Source organism: Rhinolophus sinicus, chromosome 1, assembly GCF_057876585.1.
Source record: "Rhinolophus sinicus isolate RSI-liver-muscle chromosome 1, RSI-T2T, whole genome shotgun sequence".
In the NCBI taxonomy this organism is placed as follows: domain Eukaryota; kingdom Metazoa; phylum Chordata; class Mammalia; order Chiroptera; family Rhinolophidae; genus Rhinolophus; species Rhinolophus sinicus.
In genome coordinates, this window is record NC_142501.1 from 105343093 (window position 1) to 105370251 (window position 27159).

The following is a 27159-nucleotide window of genomic DNA, read 5'->3' on the forward strand; positions in this document are numbered from 1 at the left end:
TTACAATTGCATGCAGAACTGCATGTTTGAGACGGTGCCCTGTAATGTCCTAAATGTCCTCTCACCCTCATAGGACTGCTCTCCATTTGGCCTGCGCCTTTGGCCGTCTGGAAGTGGTGACTCTTCTAGCAGAGAAGAAATGCCAGATGAATGTCGGTGACAACAGAAACAAGACAGCTCTCATGAAGGTATGTGGTAGCCAGCTCTGTCAACAGGAGATGGATTTGGTTTAATTGTTTAGAATAAAAATGAATTTCTCTCAATTAACTATACCTAATTGTGGAAACTTGTGGAATGCTTACTTTGAATTCCCATAATTTACCGTTTATTTAATGACGTAATCCTGACAGGCCGTGGAGAGCCAGGAAGAGGAGTGTGCAACAATCCTACTAAAACACGGAGCGGACCCACATATGAAGGACTTCCTTAGCAACACGGCTCTCCACTATGCGGCCATGGGGCACAACACCGCGATAGCTGAACAGCTCCTGCAACACCAGGCAGATATGGAAGCAACCAATGAGGTATAGATCCACAGATGTATGTATTTATACACTATTTATAATACATGTGTTTCAGCCACAAGCATTTTATTTCTAGTCGATATATACTGCATGCTGTACATCAGGCCCTGTCGCCACAGAAACAAGTCAAAGCCAAGTCAGGAAGGGGAAATGGGTTGGCCACAGAAAGGGCCCAGCTCTGGCCTGTAACAGTCCTGTTACTGCGTGGGAGTGGGTGCAAGGCTCAGAGCCCACCGAGGACTGAAGACCTGGTGGGCTGGAAGTATGTGGGGGTGGCTGCTACAGGGCAGGGCCTAGGAGATGGGTGCTCCTGGGGGTGGGTGGGAGGAAGGGTGGAACTTGGGTCCCGGCCGGGGAGCTGGCGATATGCAGGTGGGGAGGGGAAGCAGCAGGACACAGGCCCTGAGCAGCCCAGGCCTCGGGGGTTCTGAAGATTGGGGCAGGAGGGCCAGTCACGTTTGGACATCCAGCCGGGGCATCCACCTGTGCTCCTAGCCACTCTGCCAGCCATGGCCCCCCTTGGGGTCTCCACCTCGGAGTGGGGCTCCTGCTCAGCCTCGTGGAGACGCTGGGCGGGTTGTCGTACAGAGGGAGCAGGTGATGGGGTTGCATTCACCCCTTTTTGTTCCTGGACGTACATCACCGCTCGCCAATGCAACCCCAGCAGGAATGCCCTTGGTTGACACAGGAAGGGTCAATTTTACATCTTTGGAAGCTCAAGCGTCCCCTGAATGCAAACAGTTGGAACTCAATTTTCTAAAATTTTACTTCACATGATCATACCTCTAAAGTAGCAGTAGAGGGCACAGCTCTCCTTTATGCACTTGTGACAAATTACTTGTGAAAACACAACTTGTTAGAGGCAACACTTCCTTTTTTAAGTGTTTTTTCACGTCCGAGTTGTTTTCCAATTAATGCAAAACAATGCAGGAAAGCACAATTTGCCTTTGAAATCGGCTTCTCCTTAAAACTCAAACGAACAAAAGCATTTTACAATATCATTGAAATCTTCCTGCTGTTGACAAGTTGCTATTTATAAACAAGTGATTTATATAAAGCTATTTAGCTCCCATTGGCCAAAGCCTGAGAGGGAAAAAGGAAAGGGAAAGGAAATAACTGTGAGAAATACGCAGGGGAATTTGGAAATTGAACTATTGAGAGGAAATAACAAGAAGAGATTTTTCAAAAACTCATGGACACAGACAACAGTTCGATATTTTCCAGAGGGTAGAGAGGGGAGGGGTGATAGATGAGGAAAAAGGGTCAAATATATGGTGATGGAAGGGGAACTGACTCTGGTGGTGAACACACAATGCAATATACAGATGATGTATTATAGAAATGACACTTGCAACCAACTACTAACCAATGTCACCCCAATAAATTTAATTAATAAAAAGTGTTTTTTTATTTTTGTTTTCCTTCAGTTTATATGCTTAGTCAAGGTCCTCTGCAGTTTTGGGGGATAATAATCCTTAGCTTGGGAGAGAGAGTCAGTGAGTTTTAAACTCCCCCGAGACCACTTCTAGGAAGGCTCCGAATCCTCCAAATTACAGTGAACAGGTGGCAATTAAGTGGGAAACGAGGGAAGGACAGATAATTAAGTGACATATCATCCTGTTCTGGCAGAAAGAGCCACCTAGGTAAGAGTCTAAACTCTGCTGTGAAATCTAGACTGTCCCATGAGAAGAAAGGAGTTTAGCTTTAACGAAATCAAGTTGCATTTTGAGTTATTAATCCCGTTTCCTCTCCTACCCAGGAAATTAAGTGTGCTTTTCATAAGTGACATGTCTCTTCCACTTTTATTTGGCCTAATCCTCAATGTCAGAGGAAATTGGTGACATAGGCGAGAGAAGACACTGAAGTGATCGTCTACTGGACTAGTTCTCGGCTAGAATTGTGCTGGCAAATCAAAGTCACCCTAGGAACTTTAAAAACATTTACAATCATTCACAAGCTAGGCTCTTCCCTGAAGGTTTTGACTGAGTAAAGCTAATAAGGCCTGGACATGTGTTATTTAGAAATATTTCCCTGAGATTCGGATACAACTCTTGGTGAAGAACTACTAGTGCAATATATCAATTCGCAGATCTCAGATACTTAAATATCTCTAGAAGAGGTGGAGTTTGGGAGGTGATTACCCTCCAGCTCTCTCCTTCCCAACACTCTTCGCCTGACTTTTGAACTGTCTGTACCTCTGGGCTCGAGAAGTGGAAGGAAATATCATTGGCGGTATCTACTGGCTTAAAGAAGAACACCTTTTTCCTTTCAGCCATCAGTCATTCACTGGCGCTCAGAGAATCTTCAGAAATTTGCTGATGGGTGGTCTCCTAATGCGCAGAATCGGGCCCTTTAAGAATTTTGCATGTTTGTTTGTGCTCCGCTTGTTAGATCAACAAATGCTTACTGCAAGCAGGGTTTCCTGCAGTAATAGGAAATTGTGAGCCTACTTTTTTGCCTGTTGTTCTGTAAATCTCCAGTTTTCTTTTCTTTGTTTTTTAGTTAAATTTATTGGGATGACAGTGGTTATTGTATTTAAATAGGTTTCAAGTGTACATTTCTTTTCTTTTTTTTTTTTATTAAATTTATTGGGGTGACAATTGTTAGTAAAATTACATAGATTTCAGGTGTACAATTCTGTATTACATCATCTATAAATCCCATTGTGTGTTCATCACCCAGAGTCAGTTCTCCTTCCATCACCATATATTCGATCCCCCTTACCCTCATCTCCCACCCCCCAACCCCCTCCCCCCTTATACTCTGGCAACCACCAAACCATTGTCTGTGTCTATGAGATTCTGTTTCTCATTTGTTTGTCTTGTTCTTTTTGGTTTATATACCACATATCAGTGAAATCACATGGTTCTCTGCTTTTTCTGTCTGACTTATTTCGCTCAGCATTACACTCTCAAGATCCATCCATGTTGTCACAGATGTTCCTATATCATCTTTTCTTACTGCCGAATAGTATTCCATTGTGTATATATACCACAACTTCTTCATCCATTCATCTATCGAAGGACATTTTGGTTGTTTGCATGTCTTGGCCACCGTAAACAAAGCTGCAATGAACATTTCTATAATGCGTCATCTATATGTCACATTATGTGCTCACCACCCAGAGTCAGTTCTCCTGCCTTCACAGTATATTTGACCCCCCTTACCCTCCTCTACTATCCACCGTCCCCCCTTACGTTCTGGTAAGCACTCAACTGTTGTCTGTGTCTATGAGTTTTTGTTTCTTTGTCTTGTTCATCTGTTGCTTTCAGTTTCCTATCCCTCATATGAGTGAAGTCGTATGGTCCTCGACTTTCTCTGTCCGATTTGTGTTGCACAGCATAATAATGTCATGATCCATGCGTGTTGTCCCAAATGGCAGCATTTCATTTGTTCTATGGCACAGCAGTATGCCATAGTGTATACATACCACATCTTCTTTATCCAGCCATCTATTGAAGGACAGTGTGGTTGTTTCCGTTTCTTGGCCACTGTAAATGATGCTGCAGTGATCGAAAGTGTGTGATAAACTCTCTCAGTATGTCTGGGAAATTCATAGAGCCGTGGCTTAATCACGATGGTAGGTTTAAACATGAAATCCCATGAAGTTAGTAGCAATACAGATGGGAAGTGTCAATAATTTAGTGTCAGCAGTCCTCTAATGTAATTATCCATTGGATTAACAATCTGAAAAATGAATACAGATAGATTATGGTTTGAATAAGAATGGGAAAAATTCTTGAAGTGGGTGTAATGAGTCTAAATGACAGTTTTGTTGCATGTTGGGGCCCAGGTTTTTAATGAAGCATATGATACTAAAAAACGGAAAGATTTTACATACAAATATTCACATTATACACAAACATTTGGAAAAGGCAGATAAAAAATCCCAAGTGGGCCATAGACTAGTTGTGGCTCCTCGATATGTTTAGTTTGCCCCCCTATGTTGAGCCAACATCGAGAGTTTGGGGACCGATGAGAAACAACGATGTCAAGCTTCTCTTAACGAATCCAGCCTGGTCCCCTTGAGCCCTGACTACAGTGGGTGTCCTGTGGCGAGGCTGCGCCTCTTCTATGAGACATGTGTTCCCCAGAGTGCTGCTGTCCCCACCTGGGTTCTTCACTTACTTGGGTCCCCTTCTTTGCCTCCGGAAGCACTGGAGTGTGCGATTCCTCTCAACAGAGTATTTTGATAAACATTTCAAGATTTTCAAGACAGTCCATGTTGATTTATTATATGTGTTCTCTGTTAATCTCCTTAGAATGAGAGTAAGTTTTTCAAGCTAGAATTCCTAAGTTGTTTTTCTTTTAAAAAAAGAAAAAGAAAAAGAAAAAAAACTTCCTTTTTCATTATACGTCCTATAAATGATCATACCCATGGAAATGGCTTTAAGTCTTATGAGGTCAGTGATGGCTATAGTTGTAGGTGTCATGCATATTCCAGTCAGCATTCTATCTTCCTCCTCAACAGGGTTCCTTAAAACTGCAAGTGATTTAGTCGCTTTCATGATGCTAAAAGATCAGTATTAAAACGTTAACTGATAAGCCATGATATTTTATTTCGGAGTTATATTTTGCCTGAGCCGTAAAATAATTTTAAGTAGCAATTAAAATAGACCCAGAATAAAAACAGATTTTTTTCAAAAATTAGATTGGCATTGGGGTCCCAAGATTATCATTGTAACTGAGAATGAAATTTCACATTGAGCTTACCAACAGCCCAGATAAAAACCCATCATCTTATAATGGGAGAAAACCCATGGACCATTTAGCGATAAACAATCAAAGGTCATTTGAAGCCTAACTCTTTTTAATTTAGAGTCCATTTCTTTAGTGACCCTTTTGGAGCAGGAGAGCCTGAAGTTGACATCTGGGATCCTGAGAACATGGATAGAAGTGAAGCAAGCATGTTTGCATAAGCTGCAGAAAACCTTCACCTCTGTTGGAAAGCTCTCCAAACTATATCCCTGAAATTCCATGATATTTCAAACGTTAATGTTTGCCACAGAAAAGTATTGTCAAATCGGGAATAAGCAACCTGAAACACTTCTTTAGTAATAGCCATATAAAGCACAGTTTTATAATACTTCTCAAACACAGGTGCTCTTTCTGGAATCTTCCTACTGGGCCACAGTAGTTAATTTCTGGTAAAGTACATATTCTTTGGAATACAATGTAACAAACACTGCCCCAGAAACAATTATTTAGGTTTTCAATTCAATAAAACGACTTAAAGCATTTACGTCTATGATTTCGAGCTTGGAGACACAGGGATGAAGAATAGCCCCTGCCCTCCAAAAGCTCCGGGTTCAGACGGGAACGATGAAATCACTGCAGTGCAGTGCGGTAGAGACTGTGATAGGAGCAAAGATTTTGGAACCAGGGCTGTCAGTGTTTGAGGGGAGTTCTGGAGAATGAGGTGGAAGTTCATCCGTTGGAGAGGAAGAAGGAGGATATTTTAAAGGGAAGAGCCGCAGATGACAGCACAGAGGGCTACTTTGTATTTACTTTCTCTAGTGTATGTTCAAGTTTAGAGGATCTTTTATGAGTTTTCAAATTCGATGTAGAACTATGTAGTTTTTAAGCTGTAAAATGTTTTCTGTTTTACAGTTTGATTTTACACCACTTTTATTTGCTGTGCATCGGAAGAGCCAGGAAATGGTGGAGTTTTTACTCGAGAGACATGCAAACATACATGCAGTTGATAAGTGGAAAAGGTACAGTGGTTTGTTCTGTTGTTTTTAAACTTAGAACTGTTTTAGAGCGGTAACAGTTACTCAAGTCAGAAAGATTAATAAGAAGAGGATTAACCTATGATTACAAAGTGAAAAATATCAGCACATCGTCCGTTAGGTAGAAAAGCAATTATTCTGACTGGTGAACAGGAAGAACCGTATCCTGCAGGATTCATATTCCTTTATGATATCGACTGATGTCATTTGTCATTGCAGTTTGGGGTCACATGGTATTATATTAGCTAAAGGGTTTTCACTGTAATTTTACTAGTTTTGTATAGTATGGAGTCTAACTTAGTTTATGATACAATATGGGATTTAGTCTCTCTGACAGTTTTTTTAACCTCTGCCGTGTATTCAGTTTTCCTTAAAAGATGCACGTTAAAGGTAAATAGGAGTTGATTTTGTTGTTTGGATGACTCTGCTTGAAATTGTTTTCTTCAAGGAATGCTGATGTCATAGGGATTTCCCTAAGTGACTGTGAATTGCTACTACCAGATATTCCTCCGTTTTTATCCTTTTTCATTTCTAGTCTATTTTGATGTGTTTTTGTTTTATCATTTTTAATTGGTATGAGTAGAAGGGAGAAAGACAACATTAACTGAATAAACTTCTTCTTTAATGAAACAAGTCATGGATGGGTGATAAAAAAAGAGATGGGCTTTCAGTTCACTCAGGACTGGGTTCAATGCTCAGCTTTCCTACGTGTCACGTGTGTGACCATGGGAACATTACTGTCATCACCAAACATGTTTCCCGATGTGGAAACGAGGAAAATCATATCTCCTTCGAGGATGGTCGTGTGTCATGACCTGGCGTGTAATTCGGTGCCCAGCACGTGCTTATGCGCACCATTAACTTCAATGATGACAATGATTGCTAGAATTATTATTAATACTATTGTTTTGAGCCTGCCAACTAGCTTTAATTTACCTGACTTCTAGCTGACTTTGGATGTAACGTATATAAGACTAAGGAAGAAACGGGAAATTCTTCATTGAAATCTTCACCTACTTCAGATAAGTGACCTCAGCAGAGTTACTTGTCTATTAAAGAACTTTAAATTAGCAACTTCTAGGTAGTACCCAAGTGGGGCAAGAGGCTTTTTGTTTTTGTTGTTTTCATGTGCCTTCATTTTAGCTTTGGACATAATTTACAAAGATGAACACTTAAGCATGTAAATGGTCAATTCTATACAGATAAGCAATATATTGAACTCGGTAGAGTCTCTCAATGTTGCTGTTTAGGTAACTTACAGTTCCTAAGGGTGAAGTTGTCTGTCTGTTATTTCAGAACAGCCCTCATGCTTGCTGTATGGGCTAAATCCTCAAATATAGTCCGGCTGCTGCTTCAGGCAGGTGCAGATGTCTTTGCTCAAGATGACATTGGATTCACTGCAGAAGAATATGCTTTATCTAAAGGTTTGAAGGAGTAAGTGTTTACATTGACATGCTAATTATCACAAAACTGAACTTCCAAATACTTTAACTGTTACTTCTTAGGTAACAGGTGAGACTTCATAACTGGGTTCAGGCAGTGGGGGCATGGCAGTGAGTTAGTAGACATCCTCAGCCAGAAACCAAACAAACGGTCAGACGTGGAAGACGTAGCAAAGGGACAGATTCCTTATCCCAGAACTTTGAAGACCTTTATCTCTAGGGATCCCAACATTCTCCATTTCATTCCAAGCATAACCCCTGTGTGTCAGGTACCAATAATGTCTCTTCTCTGACTTTTTCAACTAGTTATTTGGGGGTGTAAAATGTACAGTTTAGCAGGAAATTCTCTATTTTCTGGAGGCTATCGGCTATGCTCTCCCCCTTGAAATTTTCAAGAAGCCAAAGTGTTCCCTAAGTCCAAGGGGGACCATCCTCTTTCACAAGTCAGATGGAGAGGGAACGAAGGTCATTCTGGTGATTCATTGGTTTCCATTGATTGTGTTGCTGCAGGCTTGCTGTAGCAACGGGTCCTGTCGTCATGACTACCTGTGCTCCCAGGTGCCCTTGCTGATCCCGAGTCCTCGGTGTTCGTGGTTTTCCACACTTGGACTTCCAAGTGACGATATTTTTTACTTGACACGCATGTGTTTGTTTACATTCTCAGCCCCTATTCCAGAGCACCAGCACCCTGTCCCGGGAGCTTGGACTTCTAGCTTTAGCCACACACACCCTTCCCCAACACTGAAAAACAAAACTATGCGGGGCCCACATCTTAGCCCAGACCTCATGATGACTTACCCTTTTGAGTGTCTTGTTTTGTCTTCTGCTAGCACATGTTAGTTGGAACATTCTGAGCTGTCAGAGAGGTGCCAGTAATGCTGCAGGAAAAGATCAGACTTTCCTTTCTCCTTTGTTACCAGATCTGTACGCCAAGGCCACTTGCTATCCCATGGAGTATCTTTCCTTAGGTCCTGGAAGGTCCCATAACGCCTTTCCCACAGTAGCAGGCACTAACTTGCCTGTGATTCCTTAGTTAAGATGAGGCTCAGTGATCTGTTTTCCAAAATAATGAAAATCTGTCAAGTGACTTGACTCTCCCTCAAGTATCAGAATATTTAAAGTTTTGCCTGACATGGAAGCCAGTAAACAGGAAGCTCTGGATCTAAAGGAGGTTACTTGGTGTTAGACTAGCTGCACCCCTTCCATGCCTCATGAATGTGCATGTGTTATATCTTCCAAGTCAACTGGGGATGCCTAGGAAGGTTAGAAAGATCTGATAGTTCAGAGTTTCAGGAGGTAGTCATGAGACAGAAGTAGTCCAAGCCAGGTCTTGACTTCTATACGTTTTCTGCCACTGGTGTGATTAGCTACGATAATAGGGGGCAACTATGTTATCTGACTTATTGAGGTAACATATTTCTAAATGCCTTTAATTACAAATTACATAATAGCTGAGATGTACTGAATTACAAACCACAAAGAAAGAATAGCTAATAACCAACATTTAAAACATTTTCTGTAAACTGCAGCATTTGAATGTTAAATAGAACCTATGAAAAGCACACATTAGATTTATTTGGAATTCCAAAACAATTTCAAAAACTAAAGCTCAAAAAAACTTATTCCATTGCCTTCCATTTTGTTGTATTATCTATTTGATCCTCTGACAACCTGTAAAATAAGGCAGTGAGCTGCTTGGTTTGTAGAGGAAAACTCTGAGCCTAACAGCAGTGACTTCTCCGACAATGGATCTTGTGGACTATGGAACTAGGATTTCTCAGTTCTCGCCACTTGCCCCTGCTAATTCTAATTAACTGACTGAACTATTCTGCCCTCACCATGACTGGTTCACCTTGCTTTTTTGTCTTCTTTAATCACATGCTTAAGAAAAATTTTGTACAACTTACCATGTTGTTGTTTTTTTAACTTAAGTTGATAGGGGTGACAACGGTTAGTAAAATTACATAGGTTTCAAATGTCCAATTCTTTAATATATTGTCTGTATATCACATTGTGTGTTGACCACCCAGAGTCAGTTCTCCTTCTGTCACCATGTATTTGACCCCCTTTACCCTTTTCTACTATCTATCCCCTCTTCCACTTACTCTCTGACAGCCACTGAACTGTTGTCTGTGTCTATGAGTTGTTTTTTCTTTGTTTGTCTGTAGAACTTACAAAATTGAAGCGTATGGGATAATTCAAGTTTTTATATTAGCTCAGACATTACCTGAAATACTCTAAGAATTCCATGTTTTGATAAATGTGTTCCTGTCAGTTATACCACAGTAATATTATCACCTCTTTTACACATAGCGACGCCAAACTAATTTCTGATTGTGAAAAAGAGAGGAGATGGAAAAAGTCTTCTGACAATAACAGTCGAGGTAAGACTCCTAATAGTGAAGTATACTTTGTGGTCCTACCAGACATACAGTAAGACTAAGAAAGTTTTGCTATTGAAAGAGCTGTTAAAGCAAAATGTGTATATTGCATGTATATTTTTTCTTTCTTAGTTAATGTCTTTCTTAATAGTCTAGTATTCAGAATTATTATAAAAGTGAATTGTCGGTATTTAAAATCTGAGAGCGTATTGTGTGAAAAGAAAGTCATTTATCTAGTCATGACCCCTACAATCCCATATGATATTTGTGTAAATACGAAAAATGATTTTTAAATCAGTATGTTGTATGTTTCTTCTATAATCACCTTGCAACAAGTTGGACTTGTTCTAAAAATGGACCTTTGTTTAAATTTTACATCAAATGGCTTACAGGTAGTGAATGAATTCTTGTGATTACATTGTGGTTTGTCTCACCATAATGTAACTAAAACTAGGAACTCAACAATACCTTCCTAGTCCCATAAACAAATGGCAAACAGTAAGAACTGCAAAACTTAGCCAGTGTGAAGGAATCGCAGTGAGACTGTTTTTGAAAGGTATCTCCTGATGCAAGTCAGTAAAGCTGTGCCTTGCTGAGAATCATGGGTTATTTTCCATGTGGCTATGCCAACAAGTTCTCACTAGTATCACCTTTTTTCCTCATAAGTCAAAACAGAGTGAGACATGTTGACCTCATTAGAAGAAGCTGTTTTCTTCTGTTCGTTGGATAGTTGTCATGACAGTGTAATTTCTCTAGAACAAGATGCTCTGTAGCCATTAGTCAAAAGATAATCACAATAAATGTTCCCATAGCCCAACTTAGGACTCGAAAGATGATAATAAAAGTACAGAAAAGTTTCACAATGACAAAAACGCTATTCTACTCACTGGATGTGGCACCTTGTGCATTGTACAACATGAAATGCCCGAGGACCCCTTAAACATAGTAGACCTCTATCAAAGCACTTGTGTCGGTGGTTTTGCAAGTTATAGGAAACACAGAGATGAGACGGAATTTGATCTTTAATGTGCCCCTAATACTTTAGAGCTGTCCCTGGTTTATTTCTGGGGTTTCTTAAAACAGAATTTTCAAGGGCAATCTTTTCATTCATTTATTTATTTGCCTCTGCAGCCGTTTGCTATGTAAGCATCAGGTGTCTTTTAGGTACTAAGTATTATTTTGATGTTGCAGAAGACAAGCGTTTTAAAACCACAGTCCCTACCTTCCAAGAGCTTGTTCTTATCGTTGTCATTGCTATTATTTACTATACGTTACACAGTGCTTACTAGGTGCCAGAGCCCACTGAGAGCTTATCATTATCATTATTGTTTTTCATTGGGTGTGTAGTATGAGATCTGACAATTAAGTTCGAGAACTCGCCAGCGTGCACTTACATTATTAGCAGCACTGTACAAACAGCTCAGTAAGGTTTCATAACCTTGGTATATCAGTGTCTCAGAGCTGTGTTCGTGTTGACGTGTGGCAGTGTCTTGCTGAGTGGCGCTCATTATTGTTGTTGCATGTTTTTGTGTGCCATTGCGAGGCTGTCTGAGCTTGAATTAGAGCTATGATCAAACATTAAATTTCTTGTTAATCTTGGCAAGAGTGGAAGTCAAATCAGAAACATGTGAGTCCAGGTTCATGGGGATAATGTCGTGAAGAAAACGGCCATGTACAAATGGATTAAACGTTTTTCTGAGGGGAAAGATTGCGTCACTGATGAAGAGACGTCAGGGTGGCCAATAACGACCAGAACTGAGGAAAACATTGCAAAAGTTCATCGAATTGTGAGTCAAATGCATCGGCTGACTGTGAGAAGCATAGCAGACCAAGTACACATCGATAGAGAAACAGGAAAATTTTAACTGAAAATCTTGGCATGAGAAAGGTGTGTGCAAAAATGGCTCCAAAGGAGCTCACTGATGAACAAAAGCAAAGGAGAGTCAAAGGTTGCCAAGACCTTTTGGATAGTCAAGACAATGTTTTGAGCCGTGTTTTCGCTGGTGATGAAACATGGGTGTACCATTATGATTCTGAAACAAAGCATCAAAGTGCACAATGGAAGTCAGCCAATTCTCCACGACCAAAAAAGTTCTGTCAGTCCAAATCAAGAGTCAAAACAATTTTACTAACCTGTTTTGATATCAGAGGGATTATTCATGATAAATTTGTACCAACTGGACAAACAGATAACAATGTTTAGTTTTGGGAAGTTCTGAAAAGACTGCATGAAAATGTTAGAAGAAAACAACCTCAACATTCGGCCCACTATTCATGGCTGTTGCATGACGGCAACGCATCAGCTCACACGGTACCGTCTGTGAGAGAGTTTTTAGCCAGTAAACAAATAACTGTATTGACACACCCACCCTACTCATCTGATCTGGCCCCCAATGACTTCTTTCTTTACCCGAAGATAAAGGAAATATGGAAAGAAAGACATTTTGAAGACATTCAGGACATCAAGAGTAACACGACAACAGCTCTGATGGCCATTCCAGAAAAAGAGTTCCAAAATTGCTTCGCAGAGTAGACTAGGTGCTGGCGTCAGTGCACAGCTTCCCCAGGGGTGTCCTTCGAAGGTGGCCATAGTGATACTCAGCAGTGAGGTATGCAGCACTTTTTCTAGGGTGAGTTCGTGAACGTAATTGTCACACCTTGTGGGCCAGACACTCGATGTCCATGCTGACGATTTCGGTTGTAAAAATCTGGGTAGGATTTTAGGGAAGTGTGCAGCGTGAGTGGCAGTTGGCCAGATAAAGAGCAGAAGGACCGTGTTGGGCAAGGGAAGAATAATCAAGATCACAGGTTTGGCAGAAGGAACTGCAGACATAGGCTAAGACACACAGTGACCTTTGCAGATTTACGAGCAGTTCAGTTTTGATGGTATGAAAAGCGTGCTGTGGGAATGGTTGAGAAGGTGGTGAATACCTAGGTAAGGCAAGCTTAGGAAAGTCTTTAGTTCTAGACAAAGGAGTTGCTCTTATCCTGTAGGCCTTGGGAAGTATATCAGTTAGAATGTTTTAGCCGCAGGTAATAGGTGACCTAATTAACAGTGGTTACCACAGGAGGAACCAGGATGGTTTTGGTGGGTCTGTGATGCCATCAGGATCCCTGTTGTTCTCCCTGTTTCAGTTGTGAGGTCGTCAGTGTTTTGTTTAGGTCCCATTTGCTGGCTGGTTAATTAGCAACGGCTCCAAGCATCATATTCTCACATGACGATATCCAAAGACTGAGGACTGCGTTTCTGCAGGGGTTTCTATTTTCCTTTTATGTTTTATGAAAATATAGTTGGCATACGATATTATATCAGTTCAGGTGTAGAACATAGTGATTTGACATTGCTATAACTCGTGACGTGATCACCACAGTATGTCTAGTAAGCATCTATCACCCTTCAAAGTGACTGCGATATTTTTGACATGTTCCCTGTGCCGTTAACTGCATCCCTGTGGCTTAGATATTTCATCACTGGAGTTTGTACTTCTCATTCACTTTCCTTTTCATTCATCTCTTCAACTCCCTCTCATCTGGGAACAGTCAAGGTGCTTTTTCTAGCTATCGGTCTGTTTCTGTTTTGTTTGTTTTGCTTTTTTAGGTTCCACATGTAAATGAGATCATAAGGTATTTGTCTTTCTCTGTCTTCTTTCACTTCACATAATACCTCTAGGAACGTCCATATTGTTACAAAGGGCAAGATTTCATCTTTTATGGATGAGTTATTATTATATCAGTTATATTATGGATGAGTTAATTATTCTAATATCAGTCATAGTATTACTGTATACACACACACACACACACACACACACACACACACACACCTCCCACAGACACACATATCAAATCCTCTTCATCCAGTCATCTATTGAAGGACACCTATGTTGCTTCCATATCCTGGCTACTATATATACTGCTGCAATGAGCATAGAGGTGGAGATATCTTTTCAACTTAGTGTTTTGGTTTTCTTTGGACAAATACCCAGATGTAGAATTGCAAGATCTCATGGCAGTTCTATTTCTAACTTTTTGAGGCATCTCCTTACTGTTTCCCACAGTGGCTATAACAATTTACAAATCCAAAAACAGTGCAGGCTCGGTTTTCCCTTTCCTCCACTTCCTCGCCACCATTTGTTATATGGGACCATTTTGATGATAGCCATCTGACAGTCATGAGGAGGTATTGCACTGTGGTTTTGATTTGCCACAAGCCATGATAAACAGTGATGTCCAGCTGTGTGATTCTTTTAATAGAAAGAAAACTGAGAGGCTGCCAGTAGACCCACGTGACATTTACAGGCTGGGGTCTGGCACATGCTGGTACCCACACCAGTTAGTGGTAAAGCAGTCACTGATTAGCTTAGTATCATCACTTTTCTCTGTGGAGCTGGAGAGAGGCCATGCTCTTTGTGTATTGGGACAGGAAATATCCACAGAGCATTGTGGTTCTCCAGTGAGAATGAAGACGAAGAAATGGCAAGTGGGCAGGGACTCAGCAGTGGTTACTGCAGGGATCATGGGAGAGTTTAGAGCAGACTAGGAAAAAGATGAGATGGCATTCGGACACTCTGGTTGTGGTATAAAGCAGGGACCAGCAAGCCTATTCTGTAAAGGGCCTGATTTTAGGCCATGTGGTCTCCGTCATACCTACTCACGTCTGCCATTATGGTGTGAAAGCAGTCGTGGGCCAACTGAATGGGCAAGACTGTGCTACAGTAAAGCTTTATCTACAAAAGCTGACGGCAGGATGAAGTTTGCTGGCCCCCTCACATAGAGGCTAGTTTGTAGAAAAGCGCCTACAAATAACTGGCAGACAAAGGAGGCTTTTACTTCCTTGAACTAGTATCAGTGCGCTATGATGTTTTCAGCCATCCATTTTGAGAGAAAAAAAGTCAGGAAGGTTAATTTATTCCATTTAACATGTTGGTGTTTGCTGGCTTATATCTTTCTCATTTGTTTTGCTGACAATAAATCCTATTCATTTAGGAAGTAACCATAACACTAGGTGGTGTTTCATTTTTTCCCCCCCTGTGAAAGCCATCTGCTCAGAGCCCCTGTTTGACTAGGGCAGTGGCTGTGGCAAAACAAAGCAGAGCCTGGAGAGTGTTATGGTTAATACGATTTAGTGATGATTGAATGTAAAAAGATAGTGGAGAGAGAGAAAGTCAGATGATTCCTAGGTTTCCAGATTGTGCACTAGCATTTCAATGGGACATGAGAAGAGTGACTAGGACATTATCAGATGGAGAGCGAAGAGCAGCAGGTCAATAGGGAAGCACGTTTTTTTCTCTGAATGTTGAGTTTCTTGGTATATCCATGGGTAACTCATCCTACATGTTGGATATAATTTTTTGTTTCATTTTCACTTACTCTGTTAACCACTGCCTTTTCATACGAGAGCTATGTTTTTAGTTTTAGAAGAAATGAAGAAATTTAGAAACCAAAGGAACTCTGTAATCAGTGTACATTATTATACTACAAGTGATAGTTATTTGTTTTGGGGGGGTTTTGTTTGTTTGCTGTTATTCATTGGCTTAGGATCTGATGATATATGACTTACAAGGTAAAAAACCATGATTTCTATACGCATTTGCCACTATGGTGAGGGATGAGAAAAATGGCATCACACGCTGCTATACAGCAATGACTCTTTGGACCTTCCTGCTCTATGAGGTGAGTCCGGATAGACTCTCAAGCAATGAGGGAAACAGTCTCAGGGGTTGTACTTGATAAAACTGGAATCACAAAGTCTTTCATACTTGCCCTACATTGGAGAGATGGCCGGAAAGAGTCTGTTTCCATGTTTTGCCGTGCTGCAAAATAGACTCCTCTTGACTAAGCTGCTAATAACAGGGTGTTTCATCCTAAGCTGAACACCCTTGACCAAAGAGCGGCACCAGTGGTACTGTGTAAGAGCAAAAAAGGGTTCAAACTGCTCTTCATGACGGAAGTCCAGAAACATCATGCTATTTAAATTTCACCTTGTTAGCTTATGATACTAATTTTACTACTGATACCATTTTCGTTCATTCTGATGGGTCTGGTTAGGATTACAATCATTGTAAGTAGCACTTGACTTGTAGCTATCAAATTTTTGCACATCCCGTTTATTTTTCTTTCATTTGATATAAATATATAATACAGACAAACATACATAAGGACATACATATACATATATATGTGTGTGTATATATGTATGAACATATAAATATGAATATATATACACACATATAAATAGGAGAAATGTAAAGGATCTGCATGTATTAATTGCCGACCAATAGTATCATTACTATTCATTCTACTATAGCCTTCAGGGGTTGTCCCAAAGAAATGTTTTTACATCACTTCAATCTGACGCTTTCAAAATTCTGTGTTTTTCTGTTGTGTATTTACACTTTATTTGAATTTTTTCTTTAACAGTGGATGAGTGTTCTACATGCAACAATGCGAGGAGGTAGGATTTTATGGATTTCTAAAATTGCATGTTAACTAAGAGACTGCAGAGAGAAGCCAGTAAGCTTTAATGAGTGTTCTGCTCTGGATTAGGCCCTGTACTATGTGCCTAACGTTGGTTCTCTCAGGTCGTCGGCACAGTAACTTCGCAAAGGAGCTGTGCTGTTCGGCCTGGTTTTTATTCATTAGACGTGTGTGTTCCGGGAGGTGGATTAGTTGACCCCTGTACCATAGTTACAAGTGGCTGACCCGTGATGTGACCTTCGGCCTGCTTGGCTTCCCAAGTCCCTTCTCTTGTCCCTCAGCCTGTACTGAGAAGTGTCTGGACAGGTCTGGATTCAAGGTACAGGTGCAAGTCAGGTGGACTCAGAGAGTCCCGTTTAGTGACGTGTTAACACTGATTGAGAAGTGTCCTCCCAAGCCCAGTGAGCGCAAGCTCTTGTGTTAATGTACTCCACAATTGCAGCAGTCTCGAGAACCTTGTTTTCACCATCAGTGTTTAAGGCAGATCTCAGTTCGCTGTGGCCACAGAACCACAGGTTGTGCATAAGCAAGACCCAATCAGGCAAGTGTTTTCAGGTATAATGCGATGTAGCCTTCTTGGGACGAATCGTTGTTCTGTAAGTGAAGAACATGTGTGTATAGATCATGTTGTGTTACTGCAGCACAAATTGAGATGATATTTCCAATTGATTTCTCTACTTACTCACTCCCCAGCCTGTGTTTCTCTTCTGGCTGATACCTTTCCCTTGTTCTTGGAAGTTCTTTCCTTTTTTCCAGAGTCTTTCTTCCTTCTTCCATGACTTTTCTTGATTTTTTACCTGTGTCTCTGCTTTTCTCGGGGTTTTTTTTTTTTTTTTGCTGTTCTGTTACTTTTTTCCACTTCTGCCAGCTAAGTGTTCTCCATTTTTCTAGACAGAATCAAAAGTCCATAGAATTCCAGGTGTTGAAGGGATGTTAGCAATTAATTATTCAAACACCCCCTAGTACTTCATGCTGCCGTTAATGTTTTGGTCAAGTGGTTGATCACATGAGTTTGAACTCAAAGAGATTATGTGACTTATTTGAGTACAGTGAGTGATGAAATGAGATTAAGTGTAGGTGTCTAAGCCCAGTACACTTCCTTCTTTATCATCATTTGGGTGAGTGTTTTAATAATGGAAAGGTCTAGTGACTGCAGTGGAAGAAGATAAGAATGGAATTAGCAGTTGAATCCAAGTTTCAAGAGGAACACAGGTTGGGATAGGAATAAGGCTTTTAGAGCAGAGATTAGAGATCAGATAAGGGAAAAGAGATCAGAATAGTAGGGTATGACAAGGTAAAGAGAAATTACAAGAAGGAAGGACACAGGATGTTGTTAATTGTCTAAAAAAGCAGATTAAAGTAAGGGGTGCAAGAGCGTCCTGAAAATCTTGCTGCTTTTGTTTGCTAAATTGGAAAAGTAGCAAAATGTAAGTTTTGTATCAAAACACATTATACTAATTTGAGCCCTTGGAAACATTCTCTTAATAGCAAGTAAGAATGTGGAATCATCCACCTGCACCCCAGCTTACTTAGGGGGCTTATGTCCCTCGAGTGCTAAGGCACTGGAGATTGCTGAACTACATAGATCACTCGCCCAAGGCAGGTGTCTCGTCACCTCCACCTCTTTTCCCAATGTGCTAATGTCCTTCCCATGGATATGGAGGGTTGGGCAGAGATAGGACTGATTGTGAAAACAGTAATGGAGTTGGGTCGGTGGTAACATGCCTGTGTTAGGACTGGATGACCGAGGCTCCATTTAGCTTATTTTCCAGGAACAGGGAAATGGAGAACTCCTACTGTGGGTCATTTGAGCCCATCCTTGTTTCAGGAGTCTGTGCTTTCGTAGGCTGAAGTTTTGGAGGTTGGAGATTGCCAGGAAGCTGTGAGGACAAGTGGTCTGGGAGTGGGGAGGCTAAGAACATACATATTTGTTCTTTGACTTTTGTACGTGTGACTTGCAAACATTTCACACATTTCAGGGAACTGACTGTAGTGTTTCAGGGTGAAAGGAAGGAATGGCGCGATTTAATAACTGCTTTCTACGTTAAAGCAAGACTGCCATTTTTGACTGACGCAGATTAATCTTTGAACCAGGGACAGACCATGGAGAAGGGTCAGTGTATCTTTCTACCTTGATTTAGGTCCTCGCTTTTGTCCCAGTTCAGGTTCCAGTTATGTCAGCTATTAGTTGCGTTTCAATTCAGCCTTCAGGACTTTTGGTGAAAACAACATACTCTCAGGTGTTGCCAACATATTGGCTGTCATTCTTTGTTACAGAAACTTAGAGTGTATCTTCATTAAATATTGCATGAGTTGGGAGTGGTGGAGGCAGAAATAGGTAACTAATAGCTTTTCTAGCACATCATACAAATTTTAATCATATCAAGAAACTTCATTTCATATGCAGATAGCTGACCTTTTACGCCCTTTGTTGTTGTTGCTTTTGTCAAGAAATGAACTCACTTGTTTTTGTTGTGTGTCTTGACCCTAAAGTGTTTCCCGCGAAACTTGCAAGAATGATTCCTGGTCTGTATCAGCGGGACGGCTCGTCGATGTTGATACCAAGGTAAAGTGCTCCTTTGTGAAATTAACTTTTTTACTCTGAATTTAGTTTTTGTAGCACTTACTTGTAAAATTTAGTAGTGTTCCAACTATCATTGTTTTATGTTTGTAATGGAAAATTTGTCACTGTGAACCATTTTATAAAATATCACCATTCGAGGGTTGTTTTTTTTTTTCCTTTAAATTAAAATTTATTGGGGCGCAATTGTTAGTAATGTTACATGGATTTCAGATGTACAATTCTGTAATACATTATCTATATCTCACATTGTGTGTTCACCAGCCAGAGTCAGTTCTCTTTCCATCACCACATATTAAACCCCATTTACCAATGGTCCTATTTCATCTTTTCTTACCACCCAATAGCATTCCATTATTTATATGTACCACAACTTCTTTATCCATTCATCTATCGAAGGACATTTTGGTTGTTTCCATGTCTTGGCCACCATAAGTAAAGCTGCAATGAACATTGGAGCACACTTGTCTTTATGGATAAATGCTTGCAGATTTTTGGCGTAGATACCCAGGAGAGGGATTGCTGGGCCATATGGTAATTCTATTCGTAACTTTTTGCGGAACCTCCACACTGCCCTCCATAGCGGCTGCACCAGTCTGCATTCCCACCAACAGTGTATGAGGGTTCCTTTTTCTCCACAGCCTCTCCAACACTTGTTACTATTTGTCTTGTTGAACATAACCATTCAAACTAGGTGAGGTGATATCTCATTGTGGTTTTTATTTGCATTTCTCTGATGATTAGTAATGTTGAGCATTTTTTTCATATGTCTATTTGCGATTTGTATGTCCTCTTGGGCGAAATGTCTCTTCAGGTCCTCTACCCATTTTTCAATTGGGTTGTTTGTTTTTTTGTTGTTGAGTTGCATGAGTTCTTTGTATATTTTGGATATTAGCCCCTTATCAGAGGTACTGTTGGCAAAAATCTTCTCCCATTCAGTTGGTTGCCTCTTTATTTTGTCGATGGTTTCTTTTGCTGTTCAGAAGCTTTTAAGTTTGATATAGTCCCATTTGTTTATTTTAGCTTTTACTTCCCTTGCCTATGGAGTCAAATTCATAAAATGCTCTTTGGACCCAAGGTCCACAAGTTTAGTAACTATGTTTTCTTCTATGCAGTGTATTATTTCAGGTTTTATGCTTAAGTCTTTGATCCATTTTGAGTTAATTGTGGCACATGGTGACAGATAGCAGCCCCGTTTCATTCTTTTGCACGTGGTTTTCCAATTCTACCAGCACCATTTGTTGAAGGGGCTGTCTTTTCTCCATTGTATGCTTTTTTGCTTCTTTGTCAAAAATTATCTGTCCATGTTTATGTGGGTTTATTTCTGGGATCTCAATTCTATTCCATTGGTCTATGTGTCTGTTTTTCTGCCCATACCATGCCGTTTTGATTATTGTTGCCCTGTAGTACGAGCTCAAGTCAGGGAGTGTGATACCTCCGGCGTTGGTCTTTTTGCTTAGGATTCCTTTGGCCATTTATGTCTTTTGTGGTTCCATACAAATCTGATGATTTTTTGTTCTATTTCTTTAAAAGGTGGTATTGGGATTTTGATGGAGATTGCATTAAATCTGTATATTGCTTTGGTAATACGGCCATTTTTAATTATGTAGATTGTTCCAATCCATGAGCATGGAATGTCTTTCCATTTCTTTGTGTCTTCTTCAATTTCTTTTAAAAATGTCTTATAGTTTTCAGCATGTAGGTCTTTCACTTCCTTGGTTAAGTTTATTCCTAGGTATTTGATTCCTTTTGTTGCAATTGCAAAAGGAATTGGTTCTTTTCCTTTCTTTTTCTGAGGTTTCATTGTTAGTATATAGGAATGCAATGGACTTTTGTACGTTGATTTTGTAGCCGGCAACTTTATTTACTGTATTCGTTGATTGTTTTTAATAGCTTTTTGGTGGAGTTTTAGGCTTTTCTATATCTACATCTGCAAAGATTGACAATTTAACTTCTTCTTTCCCAATTTGGATGCCTTTTATTTATTTGTCTTGCCTGATCGCTCTGGCGAGGACTTCCAACACTGTTGAAAAGCAGAGGTGATAGGGTACAGCTCTGTTGTGTTCCTGAACGTAGAGAAAAGGGCTTCAGTTTTTCACCATTAATTATGAGATTAGCTGAGGGTTTGTCATATATAGCCTGTATTATGTTAAGGTAGTGTCCCTCTATACCTATTTATTAAGTGTTCTAATCACAAATGGATGTTGCAGCTTGTCAAACGCTTTTTCTGCATCAATTGATATAATCATGTGATTTTTGTCCTTTATTTTGTTTACGGGATGAATCACATTGATGGATTTCCGAACGTTTAACCATCGTTGTGCACCTGGGATGAATCTGCTTGGTCATGATGACTAATCTTTTTAACACATTGTTGCATTCGATTGGCCGAAATTATTGATTTCATTCCCCAAATTGACTCTCGTATCCCCGTGGCACTCTTGTGGTTACCAACTGTGCATTCTAATCCCCTCACTTTCCCCCTTATCCCCACCCCCCATCTAGCAACCCTCAGTTTTTCCTCTATGTGTTTGAGACTGTTTCTGATTAGTTCATTCATTTATTCTTTTCTTTAGATTCCACATATAAGTGAGATCATATGGTATTTGTCTTTCTCTGTCTGACTTATTTCACTTAACATAATGTTCTCTGGGTCCATCCATATTGTCGCATGGTAAGATTTCATTCTTCTTTATGGCTGTATACTACTCCATTGTATAACTGTACCACAGTTTCTTAATCCAGTCGTCTACCGATGGGCGTTTCGGTTGTTTCCATGTCTTGGTTATAGTGTATAGTGCTGCAGTAAACATAAGGGTGTATAAATTTTTTTGAATTAGAGTTTTAGATTTCTCCGGGTAGATACCTAGGAGTGGAATTGCTGGATCATATGGTAGTTCCATTCTCAGATTTTTGAGATACCTCCGTACTGTTTTCCATAGTGGCCGCACCAATCTGCAATCCCACCAACAAAGCACGAGGGTTCCCTATTCTCCACGTCCGCGCCAGCACTTGTTCTTTGTTGATTTGTTGATGACGGCCATTTTGACTTGGGTGAGGTGGTATCTCATTGCAGTTTTTATTTGCATTTCTCTAATGATTGGTGAAGTGGAGCATTTTTTCATATGTCTGTTTCCCATCTTATGTCCTTTTTAGAAAAATGACTTTTCATGTGCTCTGACCATGTTTTAATTGGGTTGTTTGTTTTTTTGGAGTTGAGTTGAGAGAGTTTTTTATAAATTTGAGATATTAACCCCTATGGGATATGTCATTGGCAAATATCTTCTCCATTCAGTAGGATCCCTTTTTGTTTTAGTGATGGTTTCCTTTGCTGTGAAAAAAACTTTTTAGTTTGATGTGATCCCACATGTTTATTTTTTCTCTTACTTCCCTTGCCCGAGGGGATATATCAGTAAAAATCTTACTCCAGGTAACGTCTGTAAAGTTTCTTCCTATGTTTTCCTCTAGGAATTTTATGGTTTCAGATCTTACACTTATGTCTTTAATGCGTTTTGAATTTATTCTTGTATATGGTGTAAGGAAGTGGTCAAGCTTCATTTTTTTGCACGTGCCTGTCCAGGTTTCGCCAACACCATTTATCGAATAGACTGTCTTTACCCCACCGTAAATTCTTGCTTCCATTGCCGTAGATTGAATGGCCATATAGGCATGGATTTATTGCTGGGCTCTCTATTGTGTTCCATTGATCAATGTGTCTGTTTTTACACCAGAACCACGCTGTTTCGATTACTGTAGCCTTGTAGTATAATTTGATGTCAGGTATCGTAATACCTCCCACTTTGTTTTTATTTCTCAAGATTGCCGAGGCTATCCGGGATCTTTTGTGGTGCCATATAAATTTTAGGATTATATGCTCCATTCCTGTGGAAACCATCCTTGGTAATTTGATAGAAATCGCATTGAATCCGTATATTGCCTTAGGCAGTATGGACATTTTAACTCTATTAATTCTTCCTATCCATGAGCATGGTATGTGCTTCCATCTATTTGTATCCTCTTTCATTTCTTTCTTCGGTGTCTTATAATTTCCTGAGTACAGATCTTTTACTTCTTTCGTTAAATTTATTCCCAGGTATTTTATAGTCTTTGAAGCAATTGTAAATGGGATTCTTTTCTTAATTTCTCCTCCTGATATTTTATTATTGGTATATACACACGCAACTGATTTCTGAATATTAATTTTGTATCCTGCTGCTTTACTAAATTCGTTTATCAGTTCTAATAGTTTTCTGGTGGATTCTTTAGGGTTCTCTATATATTGTATCATGTCATCTGCATATAATGACAATTTTACTTCCTCCTTACCAATTTGGATGCCTTTTATTTCTTTTTCTTGTCTGATTGCTGTGGCTAGAACTTCCAGCACTATGTTGAATAGAAGTGGAGAAAGTGGGCAACCTTGCCTTGTTCCTGATCTTAAGGGGAATGTTTTAGCTTTTCCCCATTGAGTGTGATGTTAGCTGTGGGCTTATCATATATGGCCTTTATTATGCTGAGATCTGGTCTCTCTATTCCCATTTTCTTAAACGTTTTTATTGTAAATGACTGCTGGATTTTGTCAAATGCTTTTTCTGCATCTAATCGATATGATCATATGATTTTTATTTTTCATTTTGTTAATGTGGTGTATCACATTAATTGATTTGCAGATGTTGAACCATCCTTGCATGCCAGGAATGAATCCCCCTTGATCATGGTGTATAATGTTTTTAATGTATTGCTTAATTCTGTTCAGTGATATTGCTTAATTCTGTGTAGAGGGTTTTTGCATCTATGTTCATTAGAGATATCGGCCTATAGTTTTTTTGTTTCTTTTTTGTAGTGTCTTTGTCTGATTTGGGGATCAGAGTGATAGTGGCCTCGTAAAAAGTGTTTGGGAGCCTTCCCTCCTTCTGAATTTTTTGGAATAGCTTGAGGAGAATGGGGGATAATTCTTTTTTGCATGTTTTGTAAAATTCACCTGTAAAGCCATCTGGTCCAGAGCTTTTGTTTGTTGGGAACTTGTTGATTCCTGACTCAACTTCTGTGGTGGTAATCAGTCTCTTCAGGTTTTCCGTTTCTTCTTGAGTTAGCCTTAGAAGGTTGTATGCTTCTAGAAAATTTTCCGTTTCTAACAGATTGTCTAATTTGTTGGCATATAGATGCTTATAGTAATTTCTTAAATAGTTTTGTATTTCTATGTGTCTGTTGTCACTTTTCCTCTTTCATTTCTGATTTTATTAATTTGAGTTCTCTCTCTCTCTCTCTCTCTCTCTCTCTCTCTCTGATGAGCCTGGCTAAAGGTTTGTTGACTTTGTTTATTTTCTCAAAAACAAACTCTTGGCTTCATTGATGTTTTTTATTGTTTTCTGGTGTCTATTTCATTGATTTCTGCTCTGACCTTTATTATCTCCCTCCTTATACTCCCTTTGTGGTTATTTTGCTGTTCTTTTTCCAGATCCCTTAAGTGTGAAGGTAAACTGTTGGTTAGTGATTTTTTTTGTTTCTCTATGTAGGCCTGCAATGCTGTGAATTTCCGTCTTAGGACTGCTTTCGCTGGATCCCATAGATTTGGTTTGTCGTGTTTTGATTTTCGTTTGTCTCGAGACATGTTTTGGTTTCTTCCTTGATCTCATAGTTAACCCATTCATTATTTAGTAACATGTTAATTCAGGCTCCATGAATTTGTGTGTCTTCCAGCTTTTTTTCCTGTAGTTGATTTCTGATTTTATAGCACTGTTGTCAGAGAAGGCAATTGGTATAATGACTCCTCTGTAATCTGACACTACTCTTCAGTTCAGGGGCCAGCTTGAGTGTCTGGAAAGGCAGGGGTAGGATTGGGAGAGTGGGCAGAGGGGCCCAGGTGTTGTGATCAGGTCCTTTGTCTGACCTAGGGCCCAGCTGGAGGTCTCAGCTGAGGTTACTGCCTCAAATGCTGGATATGCTGGTCTCTCGGCAGGAGAGACCACCTTCACGTAATCCTCGAACGAGTCTCTTAGCTGTTCTATGTGATGAGCAGAGTCCTTTGATGGGTTCAATTTGTGGTAAGTTCCGGAGGAGAACTCAAGGAGACCACCTCGCTGCTGCCATTCCTATGATGTCACTCTTCTATGTATCCTTTGATCTATCCTCTTATTTCTTCTTTGACCAGGTCGTTCTTTAAAAGTATGTTGTTCAGTCTCTATGTATTTGTGGGTTTTCCTGCTTCCTTTTTGCAGTTGATATCCAATTTCAAAGCCTTGTGATCAGAGAATGTGTTTGGTATGATTTCAATCTTCTTAAATTTGCTGAGGCTAGTTTTATGTCCCAATAGATGATCTATCCTTGAGAATGTTCCATACACTAGAAAAGAAATGTATAGTGTGATGTTTTAGGATAAAGTGCTCTATAAATGTCAATTATGTCTATTTCATGTAATGTGTCATTTAGGGCTGCTATTTCTTTCTTTATTTTCTGTTTGGATGATCTATCCATAGCTGTCAATGATGGATTTGGGTCCCCTAGTATAATTGTGTTTTGGTCAATTTCTCCCTTTAGTTCTGTTAGTAGTTGCTTGGTATATTTCGGTGCTCCCTGATTGGGGGCATAAATATCGATGACTGTTTTGTCTTCTTGTTGTATAGTCCCCTTTATCAATATGAAATGTTCATCTTTGTCTCTTGTTACCTTTTTTATCCTGAAGTCTGTTTCATCTGATATCAGTATGGATACACCTGATTTTCTCTGGATAGCATTTGCTTGGCGTATCAATTTCCACCCTTTCACTTTGAGTCTACGTTTGTCCTTGTAGCTGAGATGTGCCTCTTGGAGGCAGATATGATTTGGTTTAGTTTTTTGATCCAATCAGCTGCTCTGTGCCTTTCTGTTGGTGAGTTCAGTCCATTTACATTTAGGGTGATTATTGATATGTGAGGATTTCCTATCATTCTAGCTCTACTTTTCTGGTAAGACTGTGTCTCCATTGTTTCTTTGCCTTTTTGTTGTTGTCTCTTATTTCTATGTGGTGGTAGTCTATGATTTTTCCCTCCTCTTCTTTCATTACATTATATATTTCAGTTCTGAATTCCTTTTGAGTGGTTACCATTAAGTTTATGTGAAAGAAAGTTTGATATTTAGAGTATTCCATTTTCTCAGCATGCTTACTTTCTCCATTCGCATATTCCGGTTGAGGCCTTTACTTTCCCCCCTTTTATGTTTTGGTTGCCACAAATTGTCCCTGTTGATCTGGTCGAATACCTTCCTTCGGTATTTCTTGTAGTGCTTGTCATGTGTTAGAAAATTCCCTCAGCTTCTGTATGTCTGGAAAGGTCTTTATTCCTCCTTCATACCGAAAAGATACCGTTACTGCATATATTATTCTTGTCTCATAATTTCTCTCTGTCTATTGTTTGCATATTTGGTTCCACTCCCTCCTGACTTGTAGGTTACCGTCTTCTTTTTCCTGGCTTCCTTGAGGATTCTTTTTTGTCATTGATTGTAGACAGCTTCAATACAATGTGCCTTGTAGAAGGCTTTTTGGGACTGAGGTAACTAGGTGTTCTATTTGTTTCTTGAATTCAAGGATCCAGTTCTTTCCACAAGTTTGGGAAGTTCTTATCGACTATTTGTTTGAATATATTCTCTGTTCCCTTCTCTCTTTCTTCCCCTTCTGGTATGCCCATTATTCTTATATTGCTCTTTCTGATGGAGTCACAAAGTTCTTGTAGTCTCACGTCTCAGGTCTCTTTCTCCTTCCATCCTTGTCATTTCCAGATTTCTAGCTTCGATGTCACTGATTCTTTCCTCCACCTGGTCAACTCTACTACCTAAACTGTCTCTTTCATTCGTCATTTCTTTTGATTATGTTTCTGAGTTCATTAAACTGCCTGTCTGTGTTTTCTTGCATCTCGTTGAGTTTTTCAAGAACTGCAGTCTTGACTTCTCTGTCATTTAAGTCACATATTTCCATATCTTTAAGTTTATTTTCTGGAGACTTTTCATTTTCTTTCTGAGCTGTCTTGTTGCTTTGGTTATTCATGGCAA

At 39.8% G+C, this 27159-nt stretch overlaps 1 protein-coding gene across 1 annotated transcript in view; it reads left to right on the top strand.

The window, feature by feature from the left end:
• The window catches only part of LOC148759160 (ankyrin repeat domain-containing protein 26-like), a 116566-nt gene that overhangs the window by 20631 nt on the left and 68776 nt on the right, over positions 1–27159 (top strand). Inside the window, exons 4-9 of the mRNA XM_088793134.1 lie at positions 74–188; positions 351–524; positions 6135–6241; positions 7553–7690; positions 10012–10131; positions 19050–19122. Of these exons, the coding sequence (XP_088649260.1) occupies positions 74–188; positions 351–524; positions 6135–6241; positions 7553–7690; positions 10012–10131; positions 19050–19122 (727 nt within the window). The remainder of the gene's footprint in view (positions 1–73; positions 189–350; positions 525–6134; positions 6242–7552; positions 7691–10011; positions 10132–19049; positions 19123–27159) is intronic.